Source organism: Prionailurus bengalensis, chromosome A3, assembly GCF_016509475.1.
Source record: "Prionailurus bengalensis isolate Pbe53 chromosome A3, Fcat_Pben_1.1_paternal_pri, whole genome shotgun sequence".
Lineage (NCBI taxonomy): Eukaryota > Metazoa > Chordata > Mammalia > Carnivora > Felidae > Prionailurus > Prionailurus bengalensis.
Window position 1 is genome coordinate 74,621,821 of NC_057354.1, and position 13,570 is coordinate 74,635,390.

At 41.8% G+C, this 13,570-nt stretch overlaps 1 protein-coding gene across 2 annotated transcripts in view; it reads right to left on the reverse strand.

Annotated features, from left to right (window-relative positions):
* The window catches only part of EFEMP1 (EGF containing fibulin extracellular matrix protein 1), a 59,698-nt gene extending 51,315 nt beyond the window's left edge, over positions 1-8,383 (reverse strand). The window contains exons 1-5 of one of the 2 annotated variants that reach the window (XM_043603424.1): positions 8,142-8,255; positions 7,367-7,411; positions 6,779-6,866; positions 2,620-2,668; positions 2,039-2,455 (exon numbers count right to left, since the gene is read on the reverse strand). In XM_043603424.1, the coding sequence (XP_043459359.1) occupies positions 2,039-2,455; positions 2,620-2,668; positions 6,779-6,862 (550 nt within the window). In that variant the 5' untranslated portion in view covers positions 6,863-6,866; positions 7,367-7,411; positions 8,142-8,255. Of the gene's footprint in view, positions 1-2,038; positions 2,456-2,619; positions 2,669-6,778; positions 6,867-7,366; positions 7,412-8,141 lie in introns of both variants that reach the window. The other variant, XM_043603423.1, reaches the window with a different exon arrangement.
* Between the last annotated feature and the right edge of the window lie 5,187 nt (positions 8,384-13,570).

The following is a 13,570-nucleotide window of genomic DNA, read 5'->3' on the forward strand; positions in this document are numbered from 1 at the left end:
GTTTTAGCTTATATGTAAAGAAAAAAATTCTCATAGAAGTAAAAATTACAAATGTTGTAATATGTGAAAAATAACTTTGTAAGGTAGTCTAAATATTTTTCAGAAAAAGTAAATAGGATTTAATTTTTATTATTCACACTTTATTATACAGCTTCTACTGTAACCAGTACATATTCTAAGTCTTGAATATGCTTTATCCTAGAGCTTCTTCACTTGGTTCTAGGCTTTGTTCTTGAAGTCAACCATAATCATCAATGATAGACTATAAGCTACTTTGGGAAATGACCTATTCATTTATGTTTTTTTTCTCCTAAGTACCATTTAAAATATACATCTGAAGCATGAAAAATAATTCGGTACATAAAAGTCAATGCTTAAAAAATTTCAGCATAACTTTTCAGTTTCAGGAAAAATTCCACCAACCCTTCCAGTTCAACTATATATTTAAATAACACAATTAAAAAGTTGGTATCTTCAATAAGCTCAAGATACCTTTCACCAATATTCACTCAAATACATATACATAAAGTAACCTCGTGAGGGTATCTCCTTGACATAATCCTTAAATTAAATATCAGAATATCAAGCAGATGCTGAAGCATTCATCATCAATATTGGAATTCTGACTCATGACAGTAACACGAAACAGATGCTAATATGATGCGCCCTCTAAAAAGTGACACCATCGCAGCACGGGTTAGCTCTTGATGTGGGGTACTTAAAAATTTGAACACAAAATATAAAACAATAAAAGTCAGAGCGTGATAGGTGTCCTTACTTCATTTATAAGCCATTTGAAATCTATCTCCTACAGAAGATAAAACTCAACACTAATGAAGGAAAGGCAGCACCTCAGGGAACCAGAAGATGCTTCTTTCACTTAATGTAGCATGTAGGTGATCCCAATTGATCCCCTCAGTGCTGAGGGAGGAAGGTGCTCTCTTCCTCACTCATGAGCAGGTAGAAGGTAAGAACTCCTGGGCCCTTTCCATTGGCCAGTGTGCACCAGGCACTTGTGGTGTAATATGGGGTCTACTGTCTCAGCCCCTGGCAGTGAAAAAGGAGTCTGGGGCTCCTATGGCCCATCTTAGTAACAGTCTCCACACCAGGCAGATCTGAAAGGGTTTGCTAAGAAGGAAAAGGGGAACAAAATCTCTTAGCACAGTCCAGTTAGCTAATATCCTACACATCTTCAAAGCCCAAGATTCTTATCATTTTGCTAGCATGAGTCTACAGCTGTTTCTAGAATAATGCACAGTGATGTGTACTCTTTGTGAAAATAAACAGAAAAACCCAAGTAGATGGTGCTATGGTGCAAGTGATATAAGTGAAATGTACTCCCATGACAACTTAAAAAGACATAAATGTGAGTGGGGGAGATTCCCTCAAAGGTAACAAGAAACAGAAGTCCCATCTCTTTATCCCTCAGTGAGGAAAATAAGTTAGTGGCAAGTGAAATGAAATCTTGAGAACCCAAAGGACATTTATGGAGTAGCTTGACAGGCACAATTTCAAATTCCGAATGAATAACCTGACTGCTCCTGCTGACAGCTGTGACTCTGGCCCCACTGCTGGGGTTTTCAGGCTAGCTCTGCTCTCACCACCTGTGTGACCTCTGGTTCTCAAACTTGGCTACACACTGGAACCACGTGGGGAGCTTTAAAAAATACTGATGCCTGGAACCCACCCCCAGAGACTGTTATTTAATTGGGCTGGGGTGTGGCTTGGATATAGAGAAGTTCTAAAAGCTCCCAAGAGACTCTAAAGATGTGTAGCTAAGGTTTAGAAACCCTGATGACCTCTCTGAGCCACAGTTTCCTCCTTTGTAAAATGATGACCATATAGGCAGCAACCACCTTTTAGGATTATTACAATGATTAATTGTTATTATTAACGATGACTAATTATTCATAATGATTCATTATTGCAATGATTATTGGCATGTGGGAAGCTCTCAGCAAATGTGAGCTGTTATCGTGCTCACCACGAGGTGCACCTGGACAAGAACTTTCTCCTTAGCATAATCAGTCATGCTTACCTTGACACACGTTATGCTCACTTTGCTCATAGCCCGTTGCGCACTGGATCCGGTGAGAAGGGTTGGCTGGGATGCGCTGAGGGTCAGCTGGGTTCCGTCGGATGACAAAGTTATTTCGGCCAGTCTGTACTTCAGGGCCTGCAACAGCAGCAGCACTGGCGACGAAGCCACCCCCAGGCATCACTGCACTGGCTGCCATGCCACTGGCTGCCATGCCCCCAGCGCCTGTACCTGATGTGGCAGCAGCATTTGCAGCGGCACCCACACTTTCCGCTGCCGCCGGTGTTTCTTGCTGAGGCTGTTCATTATTGACAATAATCTGGGCTGTTTTAGGAAGGCAGAGGTATCCTCCGTAGTGGTTGACACATTTCATTCCACCTTTGCAAGCGTCTGGGACAATGTCACATTCATCAATATCTGTGGTCAGCAATAAAAGAAATCAGGAATCTTCTCAGAGGGAAATCTGAACATGTAAATATATACTCATGCCTTTTTGGTAGAATATAAACAGGGCAGGAAGAGTGACATGAGATGGAGACAGAAAGCTATGTTCAGATGGGAAGTCTTTGAAGTTGGCTCACCTTTGCACTGCTGTCTTACAGGATCCCATTCATATCCATCTGTGCATTGCTGTGAAGAAACATCAAAGATGGGGCCAGGAGACAGTTAATTTGTGTATCCAACTTCCTAAGAAGTCACTCTAAAAGCTTCATTCTTATGGCAACAATCCTTGCTCTAGAGTCTTAGATACATGATGTGATAGGTAGTTTAACATTCTCTAGATTTTCTTTCTTTCTTTCTTTCTTTCTTTCTTTCTTTCTTTCTTTCTTTCTTTCTTTCTTTCAGACATATCTGTGCATTGGATCACTTTAGGAGGTCCCTTCTCAATCACCAGCTGCCTCACCACTTCTGTTGTATTTAGAACAATTGCCCATCACCATGTTGGAATTCTTTTCTCTGTCAGGATACTCATCTTCTCTAATCTCCCTGAATGCTCTTTTTGCTTTATTTGCCCTCCTTCCACATTATAAATTTTACCAAAAGAAAGAAAGATAGATTCAACCAAGTTCTTTTTTTCCTTCACTTGACACTTCCCCTCCTCTCTCTATTGTCTTAGAGCATTCTAGCAGCTGGCTTTCCTTATTCCTGTTCAACTGAGTCCCAAGTCTTGCACTCACACCTTGACCTGTCTCCTAGCTTCAATTCCTACAGGTCCTCTCTAGTTCAATCACTGAACAAACCATCTACTGAGTACCTTCTCCTACCAGCCACCATTCTAGTACTTCAGGATGCAGAGGTCATGAAGACCTTGTGCTTGTTCTCAAGCAGCTCACAGATCAGAAGAGACAGACAGGTAGACAAGTTGGAGCAAGATGTCAGGTGCCGTGACACAAGCATGTATGTGGAAGAAGTGATGAATGCTATACAGGGTAGCGTGTGGGCATGACAGGGTGGCAGAGAAGTTTTATGGGGGAGGCCACAAGTGATTGGGCCTTATATGCTGTTCGCAGGCAAAATGAGGGAATTCTAGGGGTGAGGGACCATGTGAGCAAAGGTGTGACATTGTTAAAGAGGAACTGGGAGTAGTCTGGGTGGGGGGAGGATGAGGTTAGAGGGGTAGGCAAGAACTGAATTCTATCTTGAATGTCAATGAAACTCAAGCTTTATGATCAAGCTTAAGAGTCACCCAGGGTGCTTGTTAAAATGCAGACTCAAAAGATCTGATTCTGTAGGTCTGGGTAGGGGGCTTCGAATCTGAATTCCTAACAAGCATCCCAGGTGACCCTGTCACAGGTTGCCTATAGGCTACTTCCTGAGAAACACTGCTGTAAGTGATAAGAGGCCCCTGAAGAATTTTTTTAATTATTTTTTTTTCTCTCCACAATTTTTAAGCTCAGGAAAACATTTGACCAGATGCAGATTTGAGGGAGATGCTTCAGGAAAGATTGAGCAAAAGTACAGTGAACAAACAAATAAACTTGAATTCTTTTAATAGAGCTGAGAGTTGCTCATGCACACAACAGATGCTTGGCAAGTAAATTGCTAAATGGAGACAGCTCAGTTTAAATATTTTAATGATATCTGAAACTTCACAGGGTGAAAGTTAAACTCGTTTTATCTTCTAAGCTAATTCTTTTTAGTTTCCCCAACCTGTCCAAGGCACTGCCACCTTTCTTAGGACCCAGGATTACAACCTTAATATCCACACTGACTTTTCCAACTGTTCTCCTGCAAGCTCTGCCAACCTTGTGTCCATTTCTAGATCTACCACGTTGGTGAAAGCCTTCTTGGCTTCATGAGTAGGCAATGCTCTTGGCATGTCTCCATAACTCTGTGTGCCACACACAGCTTCCATGACAGCCTTTCTTGCTGTCTTGGTTATGTTACTCCTGCATTTAAGAGCTCACACTGGTTTGCAGACCTCTCAACTCTGACTACTGCCATCTGCAGGTTCCCTCCACTACCCAGCTCCAGCCCATCTAACCTTGACATCTCCTCAACTTGTCTTGGTTGTTCTTACCTCTAGACTTTAATTATGTCACTTTCGCTGATTCAGGGGCCACTTCAGCCTTTCTAGATTAATCTGAAGTCATTACTTCCTTTAAGGTTCAGCATGGAGCTCAACCTCTTCCAATATGCCGGTACTGACATTAATTGCTTCCTTGATTTTCTATTTCTTTAGCAACTTGTATAGTCTATATAATGATAATATTTGTACTTGCTCAGGAACTTTGTAGTTTTCAACAATATTTTCCCAGGGTAAATTCTCTAAGATGAAGATCTGAATTTTCTTAATAAACAAAAAAACTTAAATTCTTTTGCTAGTGGTAAGAATTGCTTATGCACATGGAAGGTACTTGGTGAGTAAATGGCTGAATAGACTTTAACTTTAAAATGGAAGGGGGATATGAGGTTGTCTTGTGGATATGGGCTCAATCTTCTACCTTTCAAGTCAGGCACAATGACAGTTCACTTGAATAATCTGTATGCTAACTAGAGAAGACATGCAGATTGTTTTAGGTATTTAGCTCCAGTACATTTAATATGGATCTACTATTAAACAAGCCTGGACTGAGTTTAGCTTCACCACTTGCTGGCTGTGTAGCCTTCAGCAAGTTAGATACTCTCTCTGGTCTGCGGTTCTCCTATTGGTGAAAGGAAGATGATACCACTTCTCTCATACTTCACCATGAAAATGAAAGGAGATGGTGTCTCCACAGTGGGGTACTCAAAAAGTAGTTACATCTTATTCTTTAACCATGAATCATTAGGCATACACAGTTCAAGAGAGAATAGACCCAATCTTAAAACAAAAAGGATGTCATATCTGGAAAATCTGCTATAATAATAATAAACCCTAGTTAGTGGTCTAAAATTATAGTGTTTAATCCACAAGGAACTTTCTCTGCTAAAGATGAATGTGATTTAGCTGATTAACCAAAGAGAAGGGGGTATAAGACAAGCAATTATAGCAATAAAATATTTTATTGGATGAATATAAAAAATGTGTAGTTAACTTCATTCTAGCTTCCTAAGAAGGCAGTAAGTTTAGCCTGAATAATAAAACATTCTCATTTGAAGATAAACAATCATTTCTTGTGCTTTATTTATCTTCAGCAGAGGAAGCAACTACATTTATCATTAAGTTAACAAAATATTTATGTGAAAACTTATTTGATTTATAGTTGATTTGAACAACAACAAGGAACATTTTCCAGATGAATACTAACATTCTAGGGATAATAGGATACCAAAAAGTGAGATAATGCTTATTATCAGTAATTGACATTAGCTCACTTTTAGGAGTTTTATTTTCAAAAATTTTTCACATTCTTTTGAGTAGGATTACTTAATTTTAAATTGGGAGAAAATAGAAAAATATGTTTTTCATATTATGATCCAGGACAAATACCACTTGTCTCACAACACAGGTTAAAGAGTAGAAAACACAAAACAAAAGCAAACGAAAAGAAAACACAAAACAGAGGTGCACAGAAACTCACCAGAAGTGAGGTTAAGTATTGCCCTCTGTTCTCACCACATTCATTCCTGATGGTGGGATGGGTCTGATGATGTTTTCAATATTTTATTAAACATTGGTTATACCCATGCAATTCACTAATTAATCAAATATTACTTGGAAATAATCAGATGTAATTAATTAGAAAATGCAAAACCAAATTTCACACAATGCATTTTAAGACCACTTTAGCCAATGCTGCATCCTGGTAACACATAAAGTTTACCTGAAGGGCATTTATATGAATTATTATTTATACTATAAATGAATATATAGCCTTTATAAATTCAATACAGGCCATTTACATGAGAACATAAGTCACACACCCAAATGAGGCACATGCTTTCTTTGTGATGTTTGTTTTTATCCCTGTATATAGGGATCCAGGCTTTCCAATTCCTTACCTCCATTAATTTATTGCATGTTTTGGAAACATGTACCTTACTTAGGTTTTTGTTTTTAAAAGGGTCTCTCTCCTTTTTTGGTTTTGCAGAATCATTACATTTTGCTCCCTATCTCAATTGGTGATCTAAATGAACTTTTGGAGGAACCATGGGCAATTTAAATAAATCTTAAAATGTGAACTATACTAAAGTGTTGTTTAATTTATTACCCTGCACAGCCTACAGCCCACATACACTGGCAGGAGTGGATAAAGTCTCTCTTGTGTCACTGAATCCCGCTGAACCGCACTTATCTCAAATTCCATCACCCCTTACCGTGTACGTGATGGTTTCTTCGGTGTCCTGTGACTTGACCAGAGCCAGAGTCAGCATAGTTAGGAAAAGGGCTTTCAACATCATGAATCTCAAAGAAAACACAGGACAAACCGGTGCTTAGTATCTGCTGGAGGGGTGGGGGGCGGAATAACAAAAGTTTAGCTGTGAAGTATCAAGTAAGGAAGGGCAGGAGGGAGAGGTTTAGGTTCCATCATACCCAATTTCCAATCTACTTTCTCATTCCCCCTCCCCCTCCTCAACCTTCGTGGCCAAACGAGGCACCAAAGACTGTAAAACGGCTGCAGAATTACATTTCACTTTACTCCATCCAGCTGCACTTAACATATACAAAGGATATTCAGCAAGCATTTTATACTGTACCTACACAACAGGCTCCAGAAAGGGGGTGGAAAAGAAAAGAGAGGGTGCTTAATTTCAAAGGAGATGGTGCATTTGTGTGTGTGTGTGTGTGTGTGTGTGTGTGTGTGTGAGAGAGAGAGAGAGAGAGAGAGAGAGAGAGAGAGAGAGAGAAGGTGGGGCAGCAAATCTCAGATTCCTTGAACGTTAAGGCTTTCCCTGTGTGCTCACCTCCAGCTAGTAAAGGAAGTTCCTTGCACAGCTCAGCTGAAATACCTGTGAATCAATATGAATTACCTTGGCTTCAAGCTAATTTTTTTTTTAACAAAACACCAAAACAAAACTCGAAGAGCAATCTCATCCCCTAGTAGAATACCTGCCCTTCAGAGTTCCTTCTTATAGCCTCCAACACAAACTCTCTAAGTGGCATTTTCACGCCAGTTCTCTGCCTGCAGCTTTGTGTAAAAGCCCCAGGTTTGTGGAGAAGCAGCCCAAAGCTTCTGATTCTCTGCGCATTATCAGTCCTTTGGTATCAGAATCTAGCTGCCTAGGGCCAGAACCGGGGAACCGCACCGCAGCCGGGTCCAGTTTCGGGGCAGCGGGCCTGCCCCCGGGGAGGTGAGGTCCCTCTCGCAACAGAAAGTCAACATGCGGCAGTACCCGGGAGCTGCTCAGCGCTCCAGCTTCAAACTAGCTCCTGTGGAATCCAGGTGTGGCTTAAATCTCGTACATTAGCCCCCTGAAACTTTCAAAGCCTCGTTTATGGGCAAAGCCCAGTCGGCTGATTGTCGGCGCGCACACACTTGCCCATCCAAACAGATGTCACCCGGGTACTCGCACATGCTGACAGATCGCATTCCGAGACCGCACACCTCCACCTTCCTCTCTGCGTGAGAGATCCTGCTCAGTCTGGGACAGTTCTCGGGTATCCCTGCACCCCTGAGGTCACCCCACTTATTTTCCTTAGCGCTGCCCGGCGGGCACCGGGTGCACCGGGGGCTCCTACCTGTGCGGCCGCGCTGCGCTCCGGGCCTGGGCAGCAGGGGGAGAGCGCAGGGGAGGGCAGCCCGGTGGGTCTGAACTGGCGAGGTCTGGCAGCGGCCGCGGCGGCAGGAGGAGGAGGAGGAGAAAGGGAGGGAAAGGGGGAGGGCGAAGGGGGGCGGAGGAGAGAGCGGAGGGAGGTGCAAGAGCTGAGCCCAGCACTGCAGGCCGGGCGGGAGAGCGTGCTGCGCTTCTCGGTCCGCGCCCCCTCCTCTTAGCGCACTCTGTGTCCGCGCCTGCCCTCTCCTGTCAGCCCCCACCCCAGTTCCCAGACACCCGGAACCCCAGGACGAAGATGGCACGTTTGGCGTGTGAGGTCTTGGGTTTGAATCAGCCTTGGTGATGCTCCAGCCTTCCGGACAGTATCTTGTGCCCTTTAGAGGGGAAACATCTCTCCCAGAGAGCTGCTGAGGGTCCTGAGGAACTGCTTAATCTTTTTTTTTTTTTTTTTCCCCCAGTAAGTGACTCCTAGGACAGTAAATTAACCCATTCATTGAACTGGTTCTTTTGCCTTTTCTCTCAAATGCTTTTTTTTTTTTTTTTTTTTTTGCGCGTGGGGGAGGGTCTGCTTCCTCAAATGTAGAAAAAAGAGAATCCATTCATTCCACAAATATTGTTGACCTACTATGTGCCATGGTTGGCAATGGGCCAGGTATAACACACACTAACAAAATTGTGTAGCCAGCTTTGATTTTGGTCTCACACACCTTCTCTTTTTATGGGCCCTTTTTCTTATCCACTGCTTCTCTTTTCTGCACTGGTTCACTTGCAGGAGTCCCCAGGATGGGTCATTCAAAGTTGGGCATTTCACTTTCACCTTTCATACTAATGGTGGAATTTCGGGAATCTGGAGAGCAAAAAAAATTTTTTCTGGCTTCTTCAAATCATACCACACAGATTGCTGTTATCTCTGAAGGCTCCAACTCTACAGTCAGATTAATAGTTTGCTTCCAAGGCGGTCATGTCTTCTAAGAAGCAAACGGCCAACTACAACTTCATGAATGAAACAATGTGCAAACTGAAGATACTAAGGACCTTGACACTGAGCAGGAGAGAGAGGGTGGGAGAGAGAGGATCTGCTCCCTTTCCTGCTGGCCACAGGGGAGAAGGTGGTAGACAGTGCCAGAGTGAGAGGCTGTTGGGTAGAGGCCTCACTCCTTATCTCTGGGATATGCAGTGGGTTGCCCAGACCTTGCCAGATTGGTTACAAGACACACAACATTGGGCAAGATCAAAGGAGCTTCATGGCCCTGAACCTTACATAAGTATGTGAGGTTTTGCTAATAGTACTGAAAATTTTTACTATCAAATTCAAAAAGTTTGTTTTCTTAGTCATTAATGACCTCCAAACTTAAAAAACAAAACAAAAATTTGCCTTTGTTTAGTAAAAAAAGATCTACCCAGACATTTTCTTCTGTTATTATTATTTTTTAAAATTCTATCTATCCTCTGCTCTCTCCCCAGAAAAAGTGGGTTGAACCTCCCAAATTTCTATCTCCAGCCTGGAACTCTTCCTGCCGGAATATCCAACTGCTGACATTGTTATCTTCATCTCACCTAGTGGGCATTTCAAACTTAGCAAGTCTGCTGGGTCTCACCCTCTCCCCCAGCCTGCTCTATCCACCTGTTTTACCATCCCAATTAATACCAATTTCCAGTTTGCTCAGGTCCAAGATCATGGGTCATCCTTGATTTCTCTTTTTCTCACACACCTTGTATTCAATTCTTTAGAAAATTCCCTTGGCTTTGCCTTCAAAATATATCCAGAATCAGACCACTTTTCATCACTTCTTTTCTTAACATCCTGGTCTGAGCATGCATCATCTTCCACCTGGATTATTATGACAGCCTCCTAATTGGTCTACCTGGAGTTTTTTTTTTTTTCCTCAGCAGAAGTTCATATAAACGGATCCTAGAATATATGTACTCTTTTGTGTCTGGCTTCCTTCACTTACCATGCTTTTGAGATGCATCCAGATGTTCATTCCTTTTTATTGCTGCATAGTATTCTAGTGTGTGGCTATACCCTGACTTGTTTATCTGTTCACTTGTTGCTAGATTTTGGGTTGTTTATGAATAAAGCTGTCATGGACACTCATGCAGACATTTTTTGTGTGGCCATATGTTTTCCTTTCTTTAAGGTATTTAGGAGAGGAAGTACTAGGTTATATGCTAAAATATGTTTAACTTTAAAAGCAAGTGCCAAACTTGTCCCACTTCAAATGAATAAAAGCTAGAAGGAAGTATTTCCTTTTCATAGTTAGGGGAAAGGCCTTCAAAGCTCACAGTGGACGGGAACAATGGAGCCCTTTGCCTGAGTTGCCAATGACAGCCATGTTATCTCCTGGAGGCAAGCCAGCCTGTCCACGAATGTGGTACATGATGTGGGTGGCCAACCATGAACAGAACCTAGATACTTTATGGATTCTTCATAGGGATGACTGATCTTAGGACCCATGATACTTTTAGGGATTCTCCACAATGTTTTATTTTCTTATGAAGTCAGAGGAAAAAATAAATGTCATACAGCCGGGATTAATTTGTCTTAATTCTATTGCAGTCATGAACTATAATTTTTTTTTTTAATGGAGGAAGGGGCCCATAAAGGCAAAAGTGCCCAGGGACCATGAAAGTCATAATGTGGCCCTGATTGTTGCACTTCCAAATCAGCCATACGTGGACTCTGTTCTACCTCTGCACTCCAGTTTTGTGAGGTAATATATTTTCTTATGATTCAAGCCAGTCTCAGTCAGGTGTTCAATTACTTGCGGCAGAAAATATACTCACTTGCAGCGTGACAAAGCCTCCTACCCTGGGAGCTCAGGCCCTCGTGATGTCCCCTGCTTGCATCCTGCACTCCAGAGTGACAGCCTGCGAGTGTTTCTTGGGAGAGGCTGTTGGGAGAGGTTCCCAGGCTTTCTGTCCTTGGGCAAGCTGAGTGTTCAAGCCACTTCTGCTTGGATCAGCTTCTGAATTCCTCCTACCACCCACTGGCATTTTAAAGATTTAAGATTTGAATTCTCCCTTTAATTCAAGAAGGTAACTCTGGCTTCTCTTCATGTGATTTGAAAAGTGATTAGTGACTAACTTTTATAAAGGAGACTTCTGCTTCCTAGTTTACCAACTATTACACTATATGTATTGCAAAGAAAAATTTATATTGTATTTTAATATTTCCCTTTTAAAAATTTTCCTAAAAATAATTAGAAGTATCGAGGACTCACAGGCTCTTTCGTTAACTGAGTCATGGAGTCAACCAATCCTGTGGTTGAAACCTGATTAAGAATATTCACTGGTGGGGTGCCTGGGTGGCTCAGTCCATTAAGCATCTGACTCTTGGTTTTGGCTCAGGTCATGGTCTGATAGTTTGTGAGTTCAAGCCCCACATTGGGCTCTGTGCTGACAGAGCAGAGCCTGCTTAGAATTCTCTCTCTCTCCCCCTCTCTCTCTGCCCCTCCTCTGCTTGTGCTGTCTCTCTCTCTCTCAAAATAAATAAATAAATTAAAAAAAAAGAATATTCACTGGTGTGTGGGCAATTGGAGAATGAAATGTATTAAAAATAATGAATTCAGGAGGAAGGTAATAAAAATGAAACAATTACATAGGGATTAATAGCAGGGTGCTCAATTCACCCCAGTTTGTCCAGGGCTTATCCACTTTCTGCACTGAAAGTTCTGTGTCTTGGGAGAGTCTCCAGTTCTAGACAAATTTAAAGGTTTGTGTAGTGGAAAGAAAGTAGGACAAGTAGCCAGGACTTCCTGCCTGAACTTTGCTATGCTCTAGCTGGGTTACCATGGCATCACTTTGAATCAGTTCTACACAAATGTTGACCAGGGTAACAACATCTGTAACTGCAGTTATTATATTATACTTTACCTGTATCTGTCACCTTGTTTTTGCCAGCTCCTTTTCTTCTGGTAATAATATCTTGATTTTCCCTTGGATACCAACTCTTACAGTGATAGGCCATAACCAGGCCTTCCCGTAGAATGCCACTAAATATACATAAAGGGAAAATTCGTAGGCCCTAAAAATAAGGGGAAATGGTCCAATGCCAGCACAAAAAGAATGTCAAGGCCCAGAACATGGTTATTGGGTCTGGTGATGTGGCACAATTATTGTCTTAAGTTATTTCCACGTGCTGATAAGACTGAAGATATAAAGAATGCAGGCCCATAATTCCATGCTCCTCTGCCTGGAAAGAGCCCATTCTGCAAGGACTGTCAACGCTTCTAGGCTTTAGGCCGGCCTCTATGAGCTACAAGGCAGGCAGGGCACTGGGGCATCCTCCAGGAGCCCTTATTTTATTGCTTCCTTTGCTGGATGATTCTTTCTATCTTTGAATCCAGACACCATGATTTAATCCTGAACATTTCCAATCTGTGTGATTTGCATGGAGCTTATGTGACCCAGGCTCTGCCAGTCATAATATCAAGTCTCCTATATCCAAAGTAATTGGGTCAGAAATGATAGATACACCCTAAGACAACCCCACTGAAGACTAGGATTCCAGAGAGTCTGGGTTCAAGTCCTGACTGTGCCATTCACTGGTTGTGTGAACCTGGGAAAGTTCCTTAACCTCTCTGGGCCTCAGTTTCCTCATATGGAAAATGGGGATAGTGATAATTCCTATCTTATAGAGTTTTTATGGTATTAAATAAGAGAATGCACATAAAGCCCTTTGTACAGTTCCTTACACATAGCTATTGCTGCTGTTGTTATTAATCACAAGGACCTATCACTCATGGGTCTGTGCTGTAAGCTTAGTAAATCAGATTCATTGTATAATAGGATAAAAGAAGTTACTAAGGTTGAAAATTGTCTTCATATTTTCATTTGTAACTATTCGTAGTGCAGAGGATATTTAGAAGAAGCAGGGTCTGGACACTTAGTCCCCTGCAGTTTTATGACTGGGTCATGGAAATGTGTGGCCCCATACTGAGCAACATCCTGAGATGACAGTATTTTTGGAATAAGTGGCTCTGAGATACCTAATATTCTGAATTTCAAATGGCTTATAAAATTATACTTCCTTACTGATAATAAATAGTAATAGCTAACACTTATGCATTATTTACACTGTGTCAGGACTATAGTAAGCAGTTCATATGTGTTAACTCAATAGTACTATTACTATGCCTATTTTATTAAAAAGGAAATTGAGGCACAGAGTAGTTTAGTAACTTGCCCTCATCGTACAGCTAGTGAGCAGCAGTGTGGGGGTTCAAAAGTAGGCTCTCTGGTGTCAAAACCCCTGCTCTAAATTCTCCTTTATGTCACTTACTCCCTGCCATCAACTGAATCTAGGTTTGTAGGGACAGAATAGGGTCATGAATGATTTCTTCAATGTAATGCAACTCCAGAGATTCAAACTGGATGAATAGATTGAGAAGA